At 38.7% G+C, this 17,969-nt stretch overlaps 2 protein-coding genes across 6 annotated transcripts in view; one reads left to right on the plus strand and one right to left on the minus strand.

The window, feature by feature from the left end:
- Positions 1-19: 19 nt before the first annotated feature.
- Positions 20-14,876, minus strand: ING3 (inhibitor of growth family member 3). Of its 5 annotated transcripts, none has more exons than XM_030444776.1 (12): positions 14,718-14,876; positions 14,468-14,539; positions 10,406-10,506; positions 8,945-9,010; positions 7,747-7,843; positions 6,166-6,237; positions 5,757-5,873; positions 4,437-4,495; positions 3,860-4,050; positions 2,517-2,709; positions 1,557-1,595; positions 20-915 (listed from the first exon to the last, which is right to left on the minus strand). In XM_030444776.1, exons 1-12 carry the CDS (start codon positions 14,743-14,745, stop codon positions 799-801), a joined length of 1,152 nt encoding a protein of 383 aa, XP_030300636.1. In that variant the 5' UTR covers positions 14,746-14,876; the 3' UTR covers positions 20-798. The 5 variants fall into 5 exon arrangements, with proteins under 5 accessions (XP_030300636.1, XP_030300645.1, XP_030300661.1 ...); XM_030444785.1 differs by having other exon boundaries at positions 4,437-4,594; positions 14,475-14,539; positions 14,718-14,871; XM_030444768.1 differs by having other exon boundaries at positions 29-915; positions 4,437-4,594; positions 14,718-14,868.
- TSPAN12 (tetraspanin 12) overlaps positions 14,139-17,969 on the plus strand; it is a 70,469-nt gene continuing 66,638 nt past the window's right edge. The window contains exon 1 of the mRNA XM_030444854.1: positions 14,139-14,259. The gene's annotated coding sequence lies outside the window, so the exon portion shown is untranslated. The remainder of the gene's footprint in view (positions 14,260-17,969) is intronic.

Below are 17,969 nucleotides of genomic sequence, written 5' to 3' on the forward strand. Positions count from 1 at the left end.
GACAAATGTAGAGAAAACATTAATTTGAGGAGTTGAGGTTGTTTTATTTTAACACCTAATACAATTCAAATTTAAAGGATTACCTGCACAAAAAAATAAACACATTTGGTATAAAAATTTATCATCACTTTAACACTTCTTTTCTGCATCTTTTCTAGAGCAGAAACATATAAAGACTAATGGCACAAGTTTGTTTTATTCTACAGCATTTTGTTTTTGTTTTTACATACTCAAGTACCCTAGAAGACAACAGCCCGCTGTATACAAGAACCATTTTCTTCAGCCTGCTGAATTAAGTTTCATAAGGAACCAAAGCTATAAAGGCATTTTAAAAACCATTGTCTCATTTCTTTTTCAGAAGCACTGACTTTTTGCACCATTTATATACATAGTGTTACATAACAGCTCTTGAGTACAGTACATGCAGCAGAATATATCTGTTGAATATAAAACATACATTTAAAATCTTGACTTATTGGAATTTTTTGAAGATTGTAATTTAAATCATAACTGTAGAATGCCCACTGCTTAGAGAAAATGGTTTGATAGTACAAATGTCTGCATATGTTGGCCACTGGAACAATCCAAGGCTCACTGGAATATTATCTGTAGCACATCAATGTGCATAAATAATTTACTTACAATATTAAAACACGACTAGCAAAATCAATAGTTCAAGATTTTATGACTGCTATGTTAACCCTTAAGTGGTTGCAAGGAAGTGTGGTGAGGGTTCCTCCCCTTTCCAAGTCCTCAGTAAAACCTTAAGGATGTGATTTCTTTTCCAGATGATGAAACTTATTTATGTCTACTGCCTCTTCTCTTCATTGCAGCTGTACACTGAGGACAGTACCACTTCCCTTTGGGTGCTTCTGTCAGTCCAACACATCCATAGTGGAACCACTCAATAGGGCACTATAAAAACAGAGTTAAAGAGAGGGTGTGGGATTTAGGGTTTTTTTGAAACACCTACCACAAATGCAATTTTATGAAGATCAAGTACAAGTAAAAAGCATCCATTCAGTTTTTCACACAGTCACAGGATGAAATGAGGAGAGGGCAATCTCAGCCCCCACCATACAGTAGATAAGAGTAAGGAAAGTGGTAAAAATTCTAGCAGTCATAAATGGATTCACATAACAGAGCAAAGTTTGTGTGTGTGCTTTGAAATACTTAGTTTGACAACACTGAGTGACACAACAGGTATCATTCATTCCTGTTTAAGCATAGTGTCAGTAAATACATAATTACATTCAACTGTTCTTTGAAAACTTTGTTCAAAGAGGACAACTGGTATTAGTAGTAACACAGCTAGAAGTTCCTAAAAATTAAGGGCATTTTAAACAAGTCAAACCTTCCCAGTGAAAGGTGAAGCCTTCTAAAAGAACCTGAATTGTCAGAACAGATGAGGAGAAGCTTCCTGAAGAATGTTTCAACTCATATACACATTACTCTAAAAAACTCAACTCTAAAACCAACACTAAAGAAAAGTAACTCCTGCAAGCAATAGTTACATGCTCACACCCCTTATGAATCTTTTGAACTTTATTACTTACATCTTGGTTATCACAGCCTACCATCTCACCATAGGACACCTAGTAAATAAGAAAAAAACAAAACAACGTATTAATATCTATATTACTAATTAAAAACAATTAATGTTTTCAAATAGCAAAAGTTAAAGTTTCTTCCTTTGAGGAGATTTTCCATTTAGGGCAGCAACAATATTTTGGTTTTTCTTTTGTTACACAACCCAACAAACATTTAAAAAAACATATGTAAAAATTATAAAATTATGAATACTTCATGATAAATAGAAAAAGTCAGCATTCAAAACCTGAATGATGCACATTTTTTTCTAAACAGTTCTCAATACATTACCAGTTCAGTTTGCAAGATTATACTGATCTCTAGCATTTCCCTGGCATACAGGACAATTTTAAGCACTTTATTTGAATCAGCTGATACTTTCAAGAGAATTACAGAACTCTAAAAACTCTAAAAAAGCCAACACTCTTAAAAAGTGCTTAAAATAAGAAAAGGCATTTTTAAATACAAGTTTCTCATGTTGTCATTCAGTCTGTCAAGATTCCAGTTAGCTTTTACGAAACTAAGGTTTTTGTTTGGTGGGTTTTTTGGTTTCTATTTGTTTGTTTGTGGAGGTTTTTTTGCTTTTGTATGGTTTGGGCTTTTTTAAAGGAAAGCAGAGGATACCAGGCAAATTTCTGAATAACTCAGAATTTTAGCTAAATTCACTGTGAACCTGTTGATTTTAATTTAATTTTTCCTGAAGTTTTCATTAAAAGATTTGAAACTCTCCAGGTATATCACATCACTGGAAAACTTGCTTGTTTTTAGATTCAAGATTAATTATTCATATCACCAGTAAGAAAATAAAAACAGATCAGAATTTCAAAAGACTGAAAATAAAAATGTTTTAAAATCAGCAATTAAAGAAGTTTAGCTACAGTGGAATAGCAGCTCTAGTTAAATTTCAGGTTGGAAGCCATCCTTACCTGATTACAAATGCAGTATCGTGGCTCATTTGGATCATAGGTCCAGTCAACCTGGCTATTGGAGTCAGACTCTGGTATTACTGCTGTTTGCTGAGACAGTTCTTGTGCCAGTGCAGATGAAGAAGAACATGATGACAGAGATGAAGATGAGGAAGATGATGAGGACTGCTGACTTGAGGATTTGTTGTTGTTTCTTAAAAAGAAAAAAAATTAAAAATAATTAAAAATAACATCTCATAATTTAAATTAATTTTCTGCCAAGTGAATAGATCAGAAAACAAATACTCTGTTAATTCAGAAATACTGCAGTATGTAAATCCCAAGGGATCATTTCCTAACAGTTGCCATTCCATAACTTCAAGAATTGATATGGACACATTGCTTGCTATTTGGAAAAGGAAACAAGTCTTACCAGCTGACAAGTGCAGGACACACTCTTCTAATCAAAGGAATTTAACAGCTTTCAACTGCCAAATGACTTTAATGAATGTTTTTCTTCACAAAATTGTCCACCAATAGCCCTGGTGTAAAGTTCCATTAAAATTATGTTGCCAATAAAAGAATTTATGTATGAATACTGTAATGAGCCATGTACAACAAATAACTGCATTTTGAAGATGACTGACTGAATGTTAATCTCCACTCAGGTGTCACCTATCACTCCACAGGAAGCACACCAGGATACAAATTCTAAGCTTGTGCTTATAGGTTAGATCTGGCATCCCAGGTATGATATCCAAGGATGAAAAATGTTTCTAAGATAAAATTACTAACTGAGCTGTGAACACACTAAAATTTGTATGAAGGAGAAAGTCAGCTGAAAAGGATGGGTATTTTAAGACAAATTCTTTGAGGTATAACTTGTGAATCTGTTGTGACATTGTTTTGTTTAAAATGAAATTTTAAAACATTTTAATCAAAAATAAAATTTATTCTGTTCCCCATCCTAGATGAGCAGCCATGGGAAAGTACTGTGACTGTTTGTACAGTGGCATGAAGCAGATCTCCAGATTATTTCAAAACCCTCTACAAAATATTGCATAGTATTTCCCAACATTTGTCATTAGGACAGATCTTCTCCCCAGAACACACAGAAATTAGGAAAGAAAGTAGTCTCTATAACAGATGAAAAACTAAGGACATTTGTTTAAAACCTTGGAGTGAGTTTGCTTGAAGAAAATGAGAGGAGAAAAGCCCTGAACAAAAAAGGCCAGCAGGCAATAACTGCTGTTGCTGTCCTCTCCAGATATTAAATATTAACTATTTTTAATGTGACCCATAGTCTTTAAAAAAAATAGCTTTCTTAAATGCTGTAATTGCAGTCAACAAACAAGAAAACCTACTTGCTTTTTCTGCCACTTCGTGAATCTGTGGTTGATGAACTTAACGTCTGTGTTAACGTAGATGCCAGAGCTGATGATGAATACCCAGCTGAATCTCTGGATAATGAAAATTCTCTTCCAAGCTGAAAATCGTTGTTCTTAAATGCTTCATAGCTGGCTTTTAGGCTGGATGTTCGTCTTCCTTCCTTCATCTAAAAGGAATACTGATATTGTATCAGAATACACAGCAGAGGTCTTACAGAAGACATGTGGGTCAATGCCTTACTAGGCCAAAGAGACCTAGATCATCCTGCTAACTATCTGAACAGGCACATTAGTTACCCTGTTAACAAAATTATGTCCAGTAGGTGGTAAAAAGGTGTAAAAATATCCCACAGGAAAATCTAGAAATCAAGCTGTTCGTATTCAATTTTACAGGATGAAACTGTAGCATATAATCAAAAATTATGATAAATGAATCAAATCAGCTGAAAGTAATCATGTGGAATTAGAATTTTAAATAAACAAACAAAAAATCACTAGCCTTCTTTCTTAATCAATAGTGGATGGCAGAATGACAAGAATATTTTGACATTACCTGTGCTGTGGCTTGCACTGCTTGAGCTGCTGCCATGGTAATTGCACCGGCCCCAGATCCTGAAGATAATGAGCCCAGGTTATATGATGCCAATGGTTGAGAAGAGTTTGTATTGTATGCATTGTTTGAAGAGGATGATGAATTACTGTTTCGACACCCTTGATGAACAGAACACATTTATGAAATTCAAAATGAAACTAAATTCCTTGGCATTTTAAGAAGAGCTATATGAGACAACCAGTGAAAGAGCAGGAACTCCGTTTATACATCAGAGCAGTCTGATCATTTGGAAAAAAGTTTAAAGCCATCTGACACAGCCAGTAAGCAGAAAAAAATAATTCGTTCTTCATCTTTCCTCATGTGCAAGGAGTCCTTTGAAAAAGACAGTCCTCAATATCACATTCAACTACCAAAGAACAAATGCAGCTGCTACATCTATATAAATCCACTCTCCATTGAAATCATGCTGACTACTGTAACCATGAAGAAGAGGGCAAGAATTTGACTGTACACCTATGCTGTTTCTGAAGTAAAACTTTTAACCATCTTAATTCTAAAAAGTACAGATCAGTCTTAATGCAACACATTTCCATTACCAACTACAGACTGACAGCTGCTCAAATACAGCCATATTCTATCCGCCATCTCACGAAACGTTCCTTCAAAAGAAAAGTGCTTATGATGAGAGGCTACTTAAAACAGATGAACACAACTAAACTCCAGAAAATAAAGGAGTGTAGTTGCTATAACCTCTCATAATCTTTTATTTTCAGAAAATAAACTATGAAACACCCTAATTTTGAAAATGTGCAAAAAGCTGTGGGGCTTTTTTATTCAATACTCAAAGACTTTCTTTTGAAAAAGGCAACGCATGAAAGAATTGCTTTGTATTGTAAATGAATGCCTTGTCAGACCAATCCTTAAAAAATAAAAGAAAGACTGAAAATTGCTTTCCCAAAAAATAAATCTGAAAATTGTTTTCCTTAACTTTGGAAACTGTTGCATGTATTTCTTTTTCCCAAAATAATAACACATTGATCTCTTTCTACTGCTGGCTGAATGAAACTCTACTGTTGTCTTCTTCCAAACAGTGTAAACAAACACAAAACCCAGCCAAAATGGAGCTATTACATGACAATGAGGATGATGTGCTTCATGGACAACACAGATGAGTAACAATGCCTGAAATTTCACGTTTCAAATGAGTGAAAATCTCAGAGGAAAGAGTATGAGCCTCTGATTTCAAAAGACAATGACAGATACATATAGTTTTCTCTTCTCCCAGTTAAAAAGTAGAATATGCAAGAGAATTCAGATTACCTGGTGTAGTTTCTTTAGATGCATCTGAAGTCAGGGTAGACAGAAGAGCTTCAGATTTAAACTTCTTTTCTGTAACATGATCTGTTGTACTGTGGTGAGATGGGTTGTGTTTCCTTTCTAAATGAAACAAATTAAAGAAACTCAAATGCAAAACATCTCCGATTGAAAGTAAAACTGTAACTAGACATAGTAAAAGTACTTTCAACTAATTCCCTCAAGCAAAACCTTACTATTTCATTCTTTCACTCTTCTTCTGAATAGACATTAATATCATTGCATTGTACCTTTTGCCCCCAAGTGTCTGGAGAAAAAAAAAAATTCCATACATTATTTTCTTTCCCTAACACTACTCAACAAAAAATAAAGAAACCTTAAAAAAAGAACATGCTTTTAGGTCTCAAATACTTACTCTCTACTGGAGTGTGAGAATGGGCGTGATGGTTATTCACAGGCTGTGATGGTGTATCCAGCTCCAGAGATCCTATGGGGGAGATAAAAAGGATAGGAAAATGTCAGTCACCAATGGCATGATTTTGACTTAGCAAATTAATTTTTATAGTATTAATCACTATGCAGTTGTATTTGTTTTAATCAAAAGGATTCTGATGGCTGGAAGGAAGAAAGGAAGGAAATTCACATTCATTTTTCAAAATCCATAGCTTCAGCATTTCTTTACTACTATTTTTTTCAGTGCTTTCAAAAAATACATGAATTGATTACAAAAGTTTAAAGACAATTATTCCAGAATTGATTCAAAGCATAAGGAGATATATTTTGATTGAACAAGCATTATCATACAAGAATTACTCCAAAGGCTGCCCTCTGGTGGAACGATGTGTATTGACTCTGAAAGCTAAAAATTATTAAAGAGGCTTCTACTTTTCACTTTATTTTTTAAAAAAGAAAATAAATATGTATATATATATTTATATATATATAAGGAATACCTGGCTATGTACAGTCAGTACTTCTGTTTCAAGTTCTTGAAATTCTACCTACCTACTTCACCAAACACACAAGTCAACTGTACGTAGCATCACATCTTAAAGCTGCAGCTGGTATTCCAACCATGATAAACTAGTCCTTTTCTGTAATTGGGAACTCATTAAAAGCACACACTTTGCAGTTTTGGTTTGGTACCTTTTATTTCTGAGAGCATTTCCAAACAAAATACCCATAAACACCCAGCTTTTATAACAAAGCCACACAAAGTTTGAAGATAGAGTGATTGTTCCTAATCTACTCAAGTGATTTAGATTAGTTTTCACTATCCTTGGATATGAGAAGAGTCACTGCCTATTAGCTCCATAATCACAGCAGGTAAATAAACTTTGAAATATACTGTAATCACACTTGAACTTGATGTCTAAATGCTGATGTGTACAGAAAGGCCAGATTCTTCAACACCAAGATGGCCAAAAAGCTGTCACATTACATCTCTGTTCTCACTCCAAATACCAGCACGGATGCGTTTAAGCATGATGGTTTCTTACCCAATTACAAATAATGCTTTCTCTCCCCTTTAAAAAAAGAAAACCACTGACCAACTAAAACCACCTAACTTTACTTGACATTCCACACCTGTAACTGAAACAACAACTCCTCTCAGTTTGGCAGCAATCAATTCAAGGCAGACAGGGTGCACTTTCAACTATGCAGGTGGCAAACTTAGGCTGAAATACTTGTTGGAATACCTACAGCCATCTAAATCCTAAGAATTAAAGAATTCTGTACCTTACTGCAGCAATTCTCTCGTGCAACAGTTGTGCACAAAAAACTTGTTCAAGAACTCAGCTGTATTTTGCCTTCACTGGTAAAAACTGCAGTTGAAATTAAAATTTGAGATTCACTGCGTGATGAAAAGTATGTGGGTCAAAACACAGTTCTGAAACACCTGGAAATACTGTCAGCCAGTACGAAGCATATGATATTTTCATTTTGCAAATGGGACAGAAAATCTATGAAGCTCTTTAAGATCATGAATACTTACGTCTCTCTAATATTTCCGTAATTCCAGCATTATCTGCTTCAAGTTCCATTTTGAATTTAGCGAGTTCCTGGTCCAATTTTCTCAAATGACGGTCTACCTGTTTTTGAGACAAAGCAACTCTAAATACCATCCAGTTCTGGAATATGAATATGTACATCATTAACTTCAGGCTGATAAATCTCTTCCTTCCATAAATTCTCTTTCATGCATCGCTAAGCACATATAAAAATGCACAGAGGCCCTAACTTCTCAGTCACCTCCATTTCTTTAACTCAGAAGATCCTAGAGTGAACACCCAAACAGTGCTGTTGCTCCTAACATGCACAGTCAATAACAGAATAAACAACAAGGCTACGTGCTGGCTCAACAATTAGAAGCCCTACTCTTACTGTCTGCAGTGTTCCAAGACAAAGCTTTAAGTGTTTCTTTTGGGGAAAAAAAAAAAAAAGATTAAAAAGACTTGGGTGGGCTGTGTATATGGGTACAGAAAGGGGAAGAGAAAAAACAGTACATGACACGCAACTGAAGAAGCAGCTGGGCTGCACTGGGGAAATTGCAAGTTTATTGAATTGCAATTTGTATGCCACTGTACACATCAGTAACCTTCAGTACTAAGTAAAAAGGTCTCTAAGCTGAAAGCATAAAGACTACTGTGCATACTGAAAATGAAACAAAAAAATTCTGAACTTAATGTATTGGAAAGAAACACTCTGTTTCAAAGTTGGTTTTTGCCTGTAGTCATACAGCAAAACGTACCCCTTGAAACTACTACAAATTGAACAGGTTTTTGCATTTACCAGCTAACCAAAGGAGATGGAGCAAGTTCCAACTTATGGAACTAACTTATGGTTAGCTAGAGTGAAACTAAAGCCAAAATCCAGATGCTGTAAAGAAAAATAACTCACTTGAGAAGTTTTTCAGAAAAAAACAACTAAGACAAAAAATCAACATGCATTAAACCCTTAGAGTTTCTAAAATTATCTATGTTCAGTATGTGACATTTCCTACGCAAAGTAACAAATTCTTAAGTCAATAAAATAGTATATTTTTCTTTCGCCAGCAAAACAAAACAAAACAACCCTGTATGTAGCTGACAGAACAGCACAGGTAGCACAGTTGTAGTGCTTCTTATCATCATGTCTACAACTCCACTGGGAATAAATTTATGTAATTCACCACAAGCCTACCATTTACTTACCAAATCATATATTTGATTAGCCAGTTGCACTTTTTCATCTGCATCTTCCAAAGCTTTATAATAATCCTGTTATAAAGATATTTTTTTTTTAATTATGAATGTTACTCAATTAATTTCAGCCGCTTTAAGCAATTCTTATACAGCAAAAAACATAACTTGAAGTGACAAATTCAAGTCAGTTTTCAGCAAAACTGTGAAACTCTACCATGAACAACAATTAGCTGCAATTTAGACGAGAGATGCATTACATACCAATTTATTGATTATGCCTTAGAAAAAGCCAAAGTACAAGATATGGATACTTTCTCCTACAATGATATTTAAAATGTCACAAGAACAGAAACAGTCTGGGATTTATTACAAAGCATAAGGTTATGGACCCAAAATTAGATGCCTTTTAATTTCTACGGATCTTTAGAACAACTGCAGATAAAACTGCCCTTCAAAACTATGCTGAAGAGTACCGTGAAAGGAGGCCTTTCCAACACTGTAGTTAAACGAAGACAATGATGCATATAGTTTATAGCTAAAATTATTTAAAAATACATTTATATAACTCACATGTGTATTATAAAAGAATTTGACTACAGCAATATGATTTTAAAATCTGATCAAATTAATGCAAGCCCCCAAACAATTTTTTTTTCTTTAACATTGCGTTTACACAACAATCAAATGTTTTTACTCCAGAATTAAATCAGTTTAATTGCATTTTTATCCTTGAATTCCACTGAAAAGTATCTTGCTCAGAAAAAAACCACTTGAAATTTTCGTTCAAGTAAACTCAAAATCAAATTCTTAATTTACTCTACTGAAGTCAGAGCTTTGGATTTTTCTTTTTTTAAATACAGAAATCCATTTATATTAACTAAGGAAAAAAAAAGCCCTTGGTCAAACAAGGGGCTGAAGCTGCAAGTGTAATAGACTAGAAACAAGTTTCTTGTGACAAAAATGATGGACTATCTCACCAACAACACCACCACCAATACCTGAGTGTTGAAGAATAAAGCAAAACACATCCATCTTCTTATTCCTCCCTCGCTAAACTTCGCATACCCTATGTATAACATATGCAAGGATATAGGCAGAATCACAGGAAATGCTGAAGCAAAGTTTGAAAAATATCCTCTAAAAGGAAGGCAATTAACTTATGCAGCTTCATGTCATACAAGCAGAAACAAAAAGTCTGAGCTGAAAATCTAGTACCTCATTTCCTGACTGTTCCAGGATAAAATTTTTTCAAATGCTAGAAAATACTGGATAAAAATAAAGAGAAATGCTTGGTGAAAGCAACGTTTCAGCCATTTATTCTCCTCTTAGGTAGTTCTAACCATCTCTGTGAAAGCCCAAGGGAAGTTACAGTTCTGAACACTTAGGTCTCAATCAATCATAAGCTATTTTTTCCTAAGGTTATCTTTGTTTGCAAAAGAAAAATGTGACCCACTCTTGTGATAGCCTTACTTTTTTGATTGATGTCATTTGTTCTTCTCTCCATTCAGGTTTGTTTTTCTTTGCATTCATAAAAAATTCATTTACCCTCTGCTCAAGCTGATCCATTGCATCTGTAGCACAGAAAAAGATTGAGATAAATGTTATCTTCTCATGCACATAAACATTATGAAGGCGGATTTTTTTTCTTAAACAAAGTTGACAGGACTGAGGTGCAAACTATTAGAGGAAAAAAATTTAAAAAAAACCCCAAGTGACTGTGGACAGAGGAGGGAAATACCTTCATTTCCAAGAAGCAGAATTGCATTCTGGTAGGATTCTCATCAAGGTTCTTGTGCTCTTCAGCATGGGACAGGCAGGACTCCAAGTTCTAAAGGTTTTTTGTCCCTAAGAGCGGTGGTGGTGACTTAAAGTATGACCCAAACTCCTCACCCAGAGCTCTAGACTGCTGACTTTGGAACATTCTAGCCAGTTACAAACTGAGCAGGAAACAAAATGTTCTCCTAAGAGAAACAGTCAAATACAAAACCAAGTAATTGAAAAAATTAGTGCCTCAAAAAGACAGAGCAACTGAAGAGTCAATTCACAGCCTTCAAGTCAAATCCCTAAATCCCTCTCCACTGTATGCTAGGAAGGGTGAGGACAAATTAAAAGCACTCACAGGGTTACTCTCCCCACCCCCACAGAGCAGCGCTGATGAAACCCTATTTGGACAGGATTCTCACTTACATGAAGTGGAGAAGGACTGTAAGGGAATAAATAAAGCCACCAATTCTCTAATATTAACTTTCATATGAAGGGAACATCAACTACAAGTTACTTGTTTCCTTGTTTATTCAGACAATGATTCCCTTTTTCTTCCACCCTCTTTCAGAGAGAAAAACAAACAAACAAAAAAAAGCAAGCACTACAGCACTAACTTTACTGTTTCAACAGCTGGACACTTGTGCATGCAACAACTTACATATTTGCAAAAACTGTGCAGACAGCCTTGCTAGTCAGATGACAGTACTGAAAATGTTTACAGCCCTGTCAGTGATGCTGCCAGGATAGCAGTTTCAAATTAAATGTGACAGTCCACCAACTACCTACAGACTTCAGGTTCTGGGTGTAAAATACTTCAGATGCTTTCCAGAAACAGCCCTTAAAACTAGATCACAGAGTGGCCATCATGTCTTTAAAAAAAATTTAAAAAAAAAAAAATAAAATTAAAATTAACTACTTCAAGAAACTCATAAATCCCCAAGTATGATTGACTGCTCAAATCCAATGGAGCCCAAAGGTTTTCTCATTCTGTGAAAATTCACAACTAGAGATAACTGTTCACATAAATAACCAAAAATCATTGATCAAAACATTCATTGATTTTCCCTATGCCAGGAACATCCAGCATCAAAACCAACAGCAAACTAACAACTGACTGGACAGAGTGCAATTAATCCCAAAACAGAATAGGTGTGACACAGGCTCATATCACCTGATTAGACAGGTTAAAGATCAGAGAACCTGTACAATGAGCGTCTTCCACTCGCACTGTGTTATTCAGGGAGAAGATTAAGAAGCAAGCAAGCAACACACACTTCAGACAGAGGCTTCTAAAAGCTTATTATCTGACCAAATTACTATAATTTGGTCCACAAAGCCACAAGACGAAATGTTCCATCTCCTATTCCTAGAGTGCAAACAGCTAGGTGATAATTAATCTAATGGTTCCACAGATGTGAGAAAAAAATCTTCCTGCTTTACTTTCTGTCAAGGACACGCATCACTCTGTGTGAAACTGTGTAAGGGAAAACTTGGTGTTTCCTTAAAGGGCAGAAACAGCAAAGGGGAACAGAGGTCAAATCTACTCAATTATATGAAAAATCCTCTCTGGTAAATTCAAGTTCATTTACCTATTCTCCTCCCCTAACTTTTAAATCTAACTATCATTTTGAGATATGAATTTCTTAGTTCAGATTTCCCGAGAGAGTTGCCAGAAATTCTCCTAGAAAAGAGGCCTTTTTCCAGAGCTTGACATTTCACCCATGTTGACCTGATAATCCATGATTTTAACTTAGAGAAACACATTCTGTGCTCCACGTAGAGCCCACTTAAAGCTCAAGAGTCAAGTCACAATTCAGATGGTCTTCACTTTTCCTACCACAGCTGTATCAGGACTTAGCTGTAGGTACAGCTGGTTTATTATTACTTCCAACAACAAAGAGCAATACCTGCCCCTTCGTATGTACACATGGTCCAAACAGGACAGCATGTAAACTCAATACAGACTCTAAACCACAGCAGCAGTTATCTCTGAGTTACACCTCCTAAGTTTTTGGGACAGCAACGCTCATCAAAGTATTGTTTTCAAGTGCCTCACAGTTACTGAATCTACACAGCAAGTCAGCAAGTTTTGTCAATGTCTTTGGATGCTTTGTAACTTACTTTGCAAAAATTACCCAAGTACCGAGGTCAGAGAGAATTTTTCTCTGAACCTAAAGGTTGGTCTTAGTATACAGTATTTAGTGTTATTTGCTACTTCCAGTAATACAACATGGAATGTTATTTTCCACTTCCAGTTAAAGCAGAGGAAATTACTCTCCTGCAACCTCTGCAGTGCCAGTTGGCTTGGTTCTGAAACACACTTAAAAAAACCTATTAGACCTTACTCAGAACTACTGAGGTCAGTGAGCTGCTCACTCCCTCTCATGGTGCTCCCTAGCAATAGTTACTCCGGAGGTGCTATCTCCCATGGGGAGTCATGGCTCTGTTCCCATAACTTTAAGGACTAAATGCCAGCCAGCATTTAGGCCACAGTATGAAATAAATATTACAGCCAGTTCAACATGTGTCAATAAAGTCTGTTTAACAGGCTTGCTGGATGCTCTAAAGTAAATATCCAAAGGATAGTCTGAGACTGTATTTCAAAGTGTTTTAGGTTAAAAACCATTGCTTAAAAGAACTGTGTTTCCACATAGTGTTGCATATACAATAGTCCAATCCTTCTGTATTAATGATCCCTTTCCTCTTTAGTGCAGTAACAGTTTCAGTAACTGTTTCATCAATTATAGATGAGACATTCACTGTGTATTAAATGACAGCAACACCTAAATTGGTGTTACAGGATGCTCAAGCCCCAGATGAGATTACATTAGAAAATAAGACAAAACATCCTGAAAACAGCACCAGGCAGCATATTGTATCAGGTTATAAGCAGTTATACAAAGTAATCTACAAAGAAAACTAAAAAAAAAACCTGAATCCGTTTGACAGGGCACAAGCTAAGCTAAAGCACCCTCACATACACTACGATGAGGAAAGCTGGCTGGAAAGTTTGAGAGACAGCATGCCACTACCTGCTGAAAGAGTGGGAAATAACTCGTGTTCCAAACCACCATCACTGCTCTTAGGGATCAAAAATCTAAAGAGTTTGGGACATGCCACAGAAAACACCTTTGGGAGCAGCACAAGCCCAGGGGCGAAATTCCTGCAAAACGCCACTTCAGCGGGAGACTGCCGAGAGGACGGCCCGTGAGGGGCAGGGTCCGGGGGCCGTCTCGGCGGGGCAGGGGCCGGTGGCTGACAGGCGCCAGGCGAGCGCGCTCCGCCCCTCGCTGCGTCCCGGCGACTCCCGGCGCCGCGCGGGGCCTCGGCAGCGCCGCCTCCCGCAGCCTCGCCAGCGCCCGCCGCTCCGCTCCCGCTCCGCCGCCCCGCAGGAGACGACGCCAGCCGCCCGGTGCCGACGAGACGCGCCCGGCCCACGGAGCGACCCCCCCCGGCAGCGGAGCGGCGCTGCCTGCAAGCCGCGGCACCGGCTAGGGAAGGAGCGCCAACACCCCGGTCCAACAGCGAGTCGGCGGCGGGGAGCGGAGCTGCCCACGCAGGTCGGAAAGCCCCGGCGGCGGCGGGGCAGCTTCGCCCACTCCTTCCCTCCTTTGCCTTCCCCTCTCTCCTCCCCACGCTGCGGGCCGGCACCCTGCGGCGGGGTGCGGCAATGCCCGCGGCCGCCCCCCGCTGGCGGGGCGGTGTGGGGCGGTGGCGGTGTTGGCGGGGAGGGGGCGGGCAGAGGCGGCGGGGGCGGGACTCACGTACTCTGCACCTGCAGGTCCATCTCGCGCATCTCGGTGAACCTGTCGCGCAGATCCATGGGAAGCTGCTCGATCACTGCGGGCACAGGGAGGGGAGGGGAGGGGCGGGGGGGAGAAGGGAGGGAGGGAGGAAGTCAGTCAGTGACTCTCCGCCGTGGGGGAGGGGGGCGCCGCCTCCTCGCCGCGGCTCCCCCCCTGCTCCCCTCCACCGGTCGTGCCCGGCCACCCGGCACCCGCGTCCCGCACACACTCACTCTCCAGATAGTCCTCCAGATACAGCATGGCGGCGGCCGGGCCAGCGCCAAGGGGCTTCTCGCTAACGGGGGGCTCGTCCCTTCCAATATGGCGCCGCCGCCAACAACACCAGCAGCTCGACTCAGCGAAAACAACATTGGCGGCTGACGGCGCTCGCTCCGGCCGAGCCGCAATTGGCTGCCCGCTCCGCTGACGCACACCGCGGCTCGCGCTCTCTCCCGCCGCCTCACGGGAAATGTAGTCCTTGCAGCGGCGGGAGGCGGGAAACTACGGGAGCCGCCATGCACTGCGGCGCCTGCACCTCCCCCGGGGCGTTCCGCCGGCTCTGGGGCGGTTCGGCCGTGGCTCTGTCGCGGCTCTGTCGCTCCGCGGGAACATCGTGTTTCCCGGCAGAGGTCCTGCTGTCCAGTCCCGACTCTATACCTAGCCGGCCGGGACCGTGCGGCGTTTTCCCGGGGTTTCCCCTCTCAGCCTTCGCTTTGCCAGGCGCAGTTGGGACCTCCGGAGTGTCCCTGGACCCCAGCGTAGTGACAGAGCATAGAAAGCACAAAAAAGTGCCAAACTAACGAAATTGCCCCAATTTCTGTGTCTTCTCATGAGTAGCCCAAGCATAAAAAAGCCGCTGTGTTGGCAGGTGTCAGTGACACGGGTAATGCCGGCACTACGGGAGCACAAACTGCTGCGGGCTTCGTGGGTCCTGTTCACAGCAGGAAAAACCCAGTATTAACAAAAAGTAGTGATTGCGAGCCACTTAAAATACTTCGTATTGCAATTTCTTTTTAAATGTTTGGGGATGAAGCTTCTCATGCAGTTTCAACCCCCCAAATAGTTTGTTCCATCACTGTTTTACCACTAATTATTACTGCTCTGATCATGGATTGATGCTTTTAATACTTAATTACATCTTAATTACTCAATATGATTGAGGAAGGAATTTTTAGGGCTTGTGGAATGTTAGGTGTAGGCAAGATTTCTGCCATGCTTTTAATCTACTTTTCATATTCTCATCGGTGTCATATGCATCCAAGCAAGGAAAGAATGTGTTTGCTTAAGCCAAGTCCAAGTAAAAAACTGGATAGGATAATTTCGAGTGTCAGGACCAATGGAGAACAGGATTCTTTTCTCATGTTTTAACTTCATATATTGTGAGTAGTAGCAAAGGATGACAATTTTAGAGAGTAAAGCATACATTTTGTGTGCAGCCTTTGTGAAGATTGATCTTAGCTTTGCCTTGAATTTGTAGGGCATAGCTAAGTACTTCAAAAAGTCCTATGTCATTATAAATGAAAAAAAAAAATTAAAAAAAAAAAAAAAAAACAAAAAAGCTGTGCTAAAGTGGTCTCTTTCTGTACTCATTCCATCACTAGCCATGTGGTCTATACTGCCAAAACAGAAATATCTAGTTCTGTAGAGACTGATGAACAGTCTTTAGCTGGTCATTGAGCTCAGTTATCAGAAGCCTTAATTGAAAGCCTTTTCCTCTTTACCTATTGAAGATACGTCAAGCTGTAGCCCTCTATGTAGTACCCCATGTCTGTATACTCATAGAGATCATTCTTTACTCTGTCTTTTGACACAGTGGTGTAAGAGTGATGATAGTTTTTAAGTTTTGTGTAAGAAATTGCTTGACCTTTTTTGTTATGTAGAAGACAAGGTTGACCCTTCCTATGAACATAAATACCTGCATGTTTATTGAAGTTAAAGGGTTTGATGAAAGGGTAGCAAGAGAACTTAACCCATGCAAAAGCACAGCAAAGTAATGGCTCCCTAAATTCGTTAGGAGAAAAGATAGGTGAATTTAGTGAAATCTGAATTGATGGGGTCACTTTCTTTTATTCTCAATGCTACCTTTAATGCTTTTTAAAGAAAAAATATCATAGACATGTTTGGGAGCATGTTTCTTGCAGCAGAAGTTTAAGAGAACAATATTGTACAAAAAATACCCTTCAAAGACTCCACTGTTAGAACCACAACTGAAACACAGTCTTACAATGAGTTCTTACCATTTCCTTCATGACTAAAATCTGAGGACAATCAGGACATTGAGGCCTTGTGACTTCTCTCATGCTACAGTTTTCCTGCACGAGTTTTCCCCATCTTTGCAAGTTTGGGAATAGTCAGCAAAAATCTCACTGAGGGCTATTGTGCGAGGGTATTTTCATCTAGTTCTTGTGTGTTGTGGTGCCCACATCAAGAAAACTAGGAACTGCAGTTCTTGGGGTGTCTCAGTCATTCCCTTTGGTAGCAGCATGTGCACTGTCTACATTAGTGGAAAGGGAAAATGCAACACAGGCATGCCAACTGGCTGCTGTATTCAAATGCTCCCCTTTATGTTTCGTGGTTTATAGAAGCATGGGAGAGGCTTTTACAAAAACAGGAACCTGCTTCAAAAATTGTTCATTGTAGTGCTGTACAGCAGGGAATGAATTTATGTAGTAGAATACAAATGAAAATACAATTCAACTTTTCCCAGTATCTTTTGAAAAGCAAACAGTAACATATTTATCTTCCTTCAGTCTTCTTCAGTATATTTTTTAAGGTAAAAACAGAGATACTGTCACATTTTTCATTTCTGCCAATGTTAATTCATATTGTACAGTAAAATATGTGGCTACACCAACTTCTGCGGGATTGTGTGTGTAAGTGCTGCTTATTATGACACACTAATGGAACTGAGTTTAAACTGACATGTAAGAAGTGATTATCAACTGAGGCCATAAGATAATAAACTATTTTTACCATGGAAAACTTCCTGTTGTGTATAAATGTAAAGAATTATCTCCATTGATCAACTTAACTTTTAGAAGAATGTAATTAGAACTCCTGATAAGGAAACATGGATTAATGACAGTGTTTAGCTGGATGTAAAAAAAGAGTGAAAAAGGATAAAACACTAATTGTGAACTCAAAGTAAAAGGAACTTCAATTTGTGAATTCCAGTCAACATAGCTCAAAAAACTTTTGTACAGCACCAGAACTGCTTAGCACAGAGAAAGGAAGGAAGGCCTCCGGAGCTGCTCTTTTCTCCTGTTGATATGACATTATTAATGTTGATGGCATTTCTCCAGCAAATATTTCACATAAAACAAGTATCATCACTTGTGATAGAACAACGGCATAAAGGAATATTACAGTTGCCCTGTGATATACCCTAGGTTAATTGCTTGCACGGATTTCATTATTTTCAGCAAACAGGAAAAAAAATTGATTCAAAACATGGATTTATGTTCTGCTGTGCACGTTTCAGATGG

Source organism: Calypte anna, chromosome 1, assembly GCF_003957555.1.
Source record: "Calypte anna isolate BGI_N300 chromosome 1, bCalAnn1_v1.p, whole genome shotgun sequence".
In the NCBI taxonomy this organism is placed as follows: Eukaryota; Metazoa; Chordata; class Aves; order Apodiformes; family Trochilidae; genus Calypte; species Calypte anna.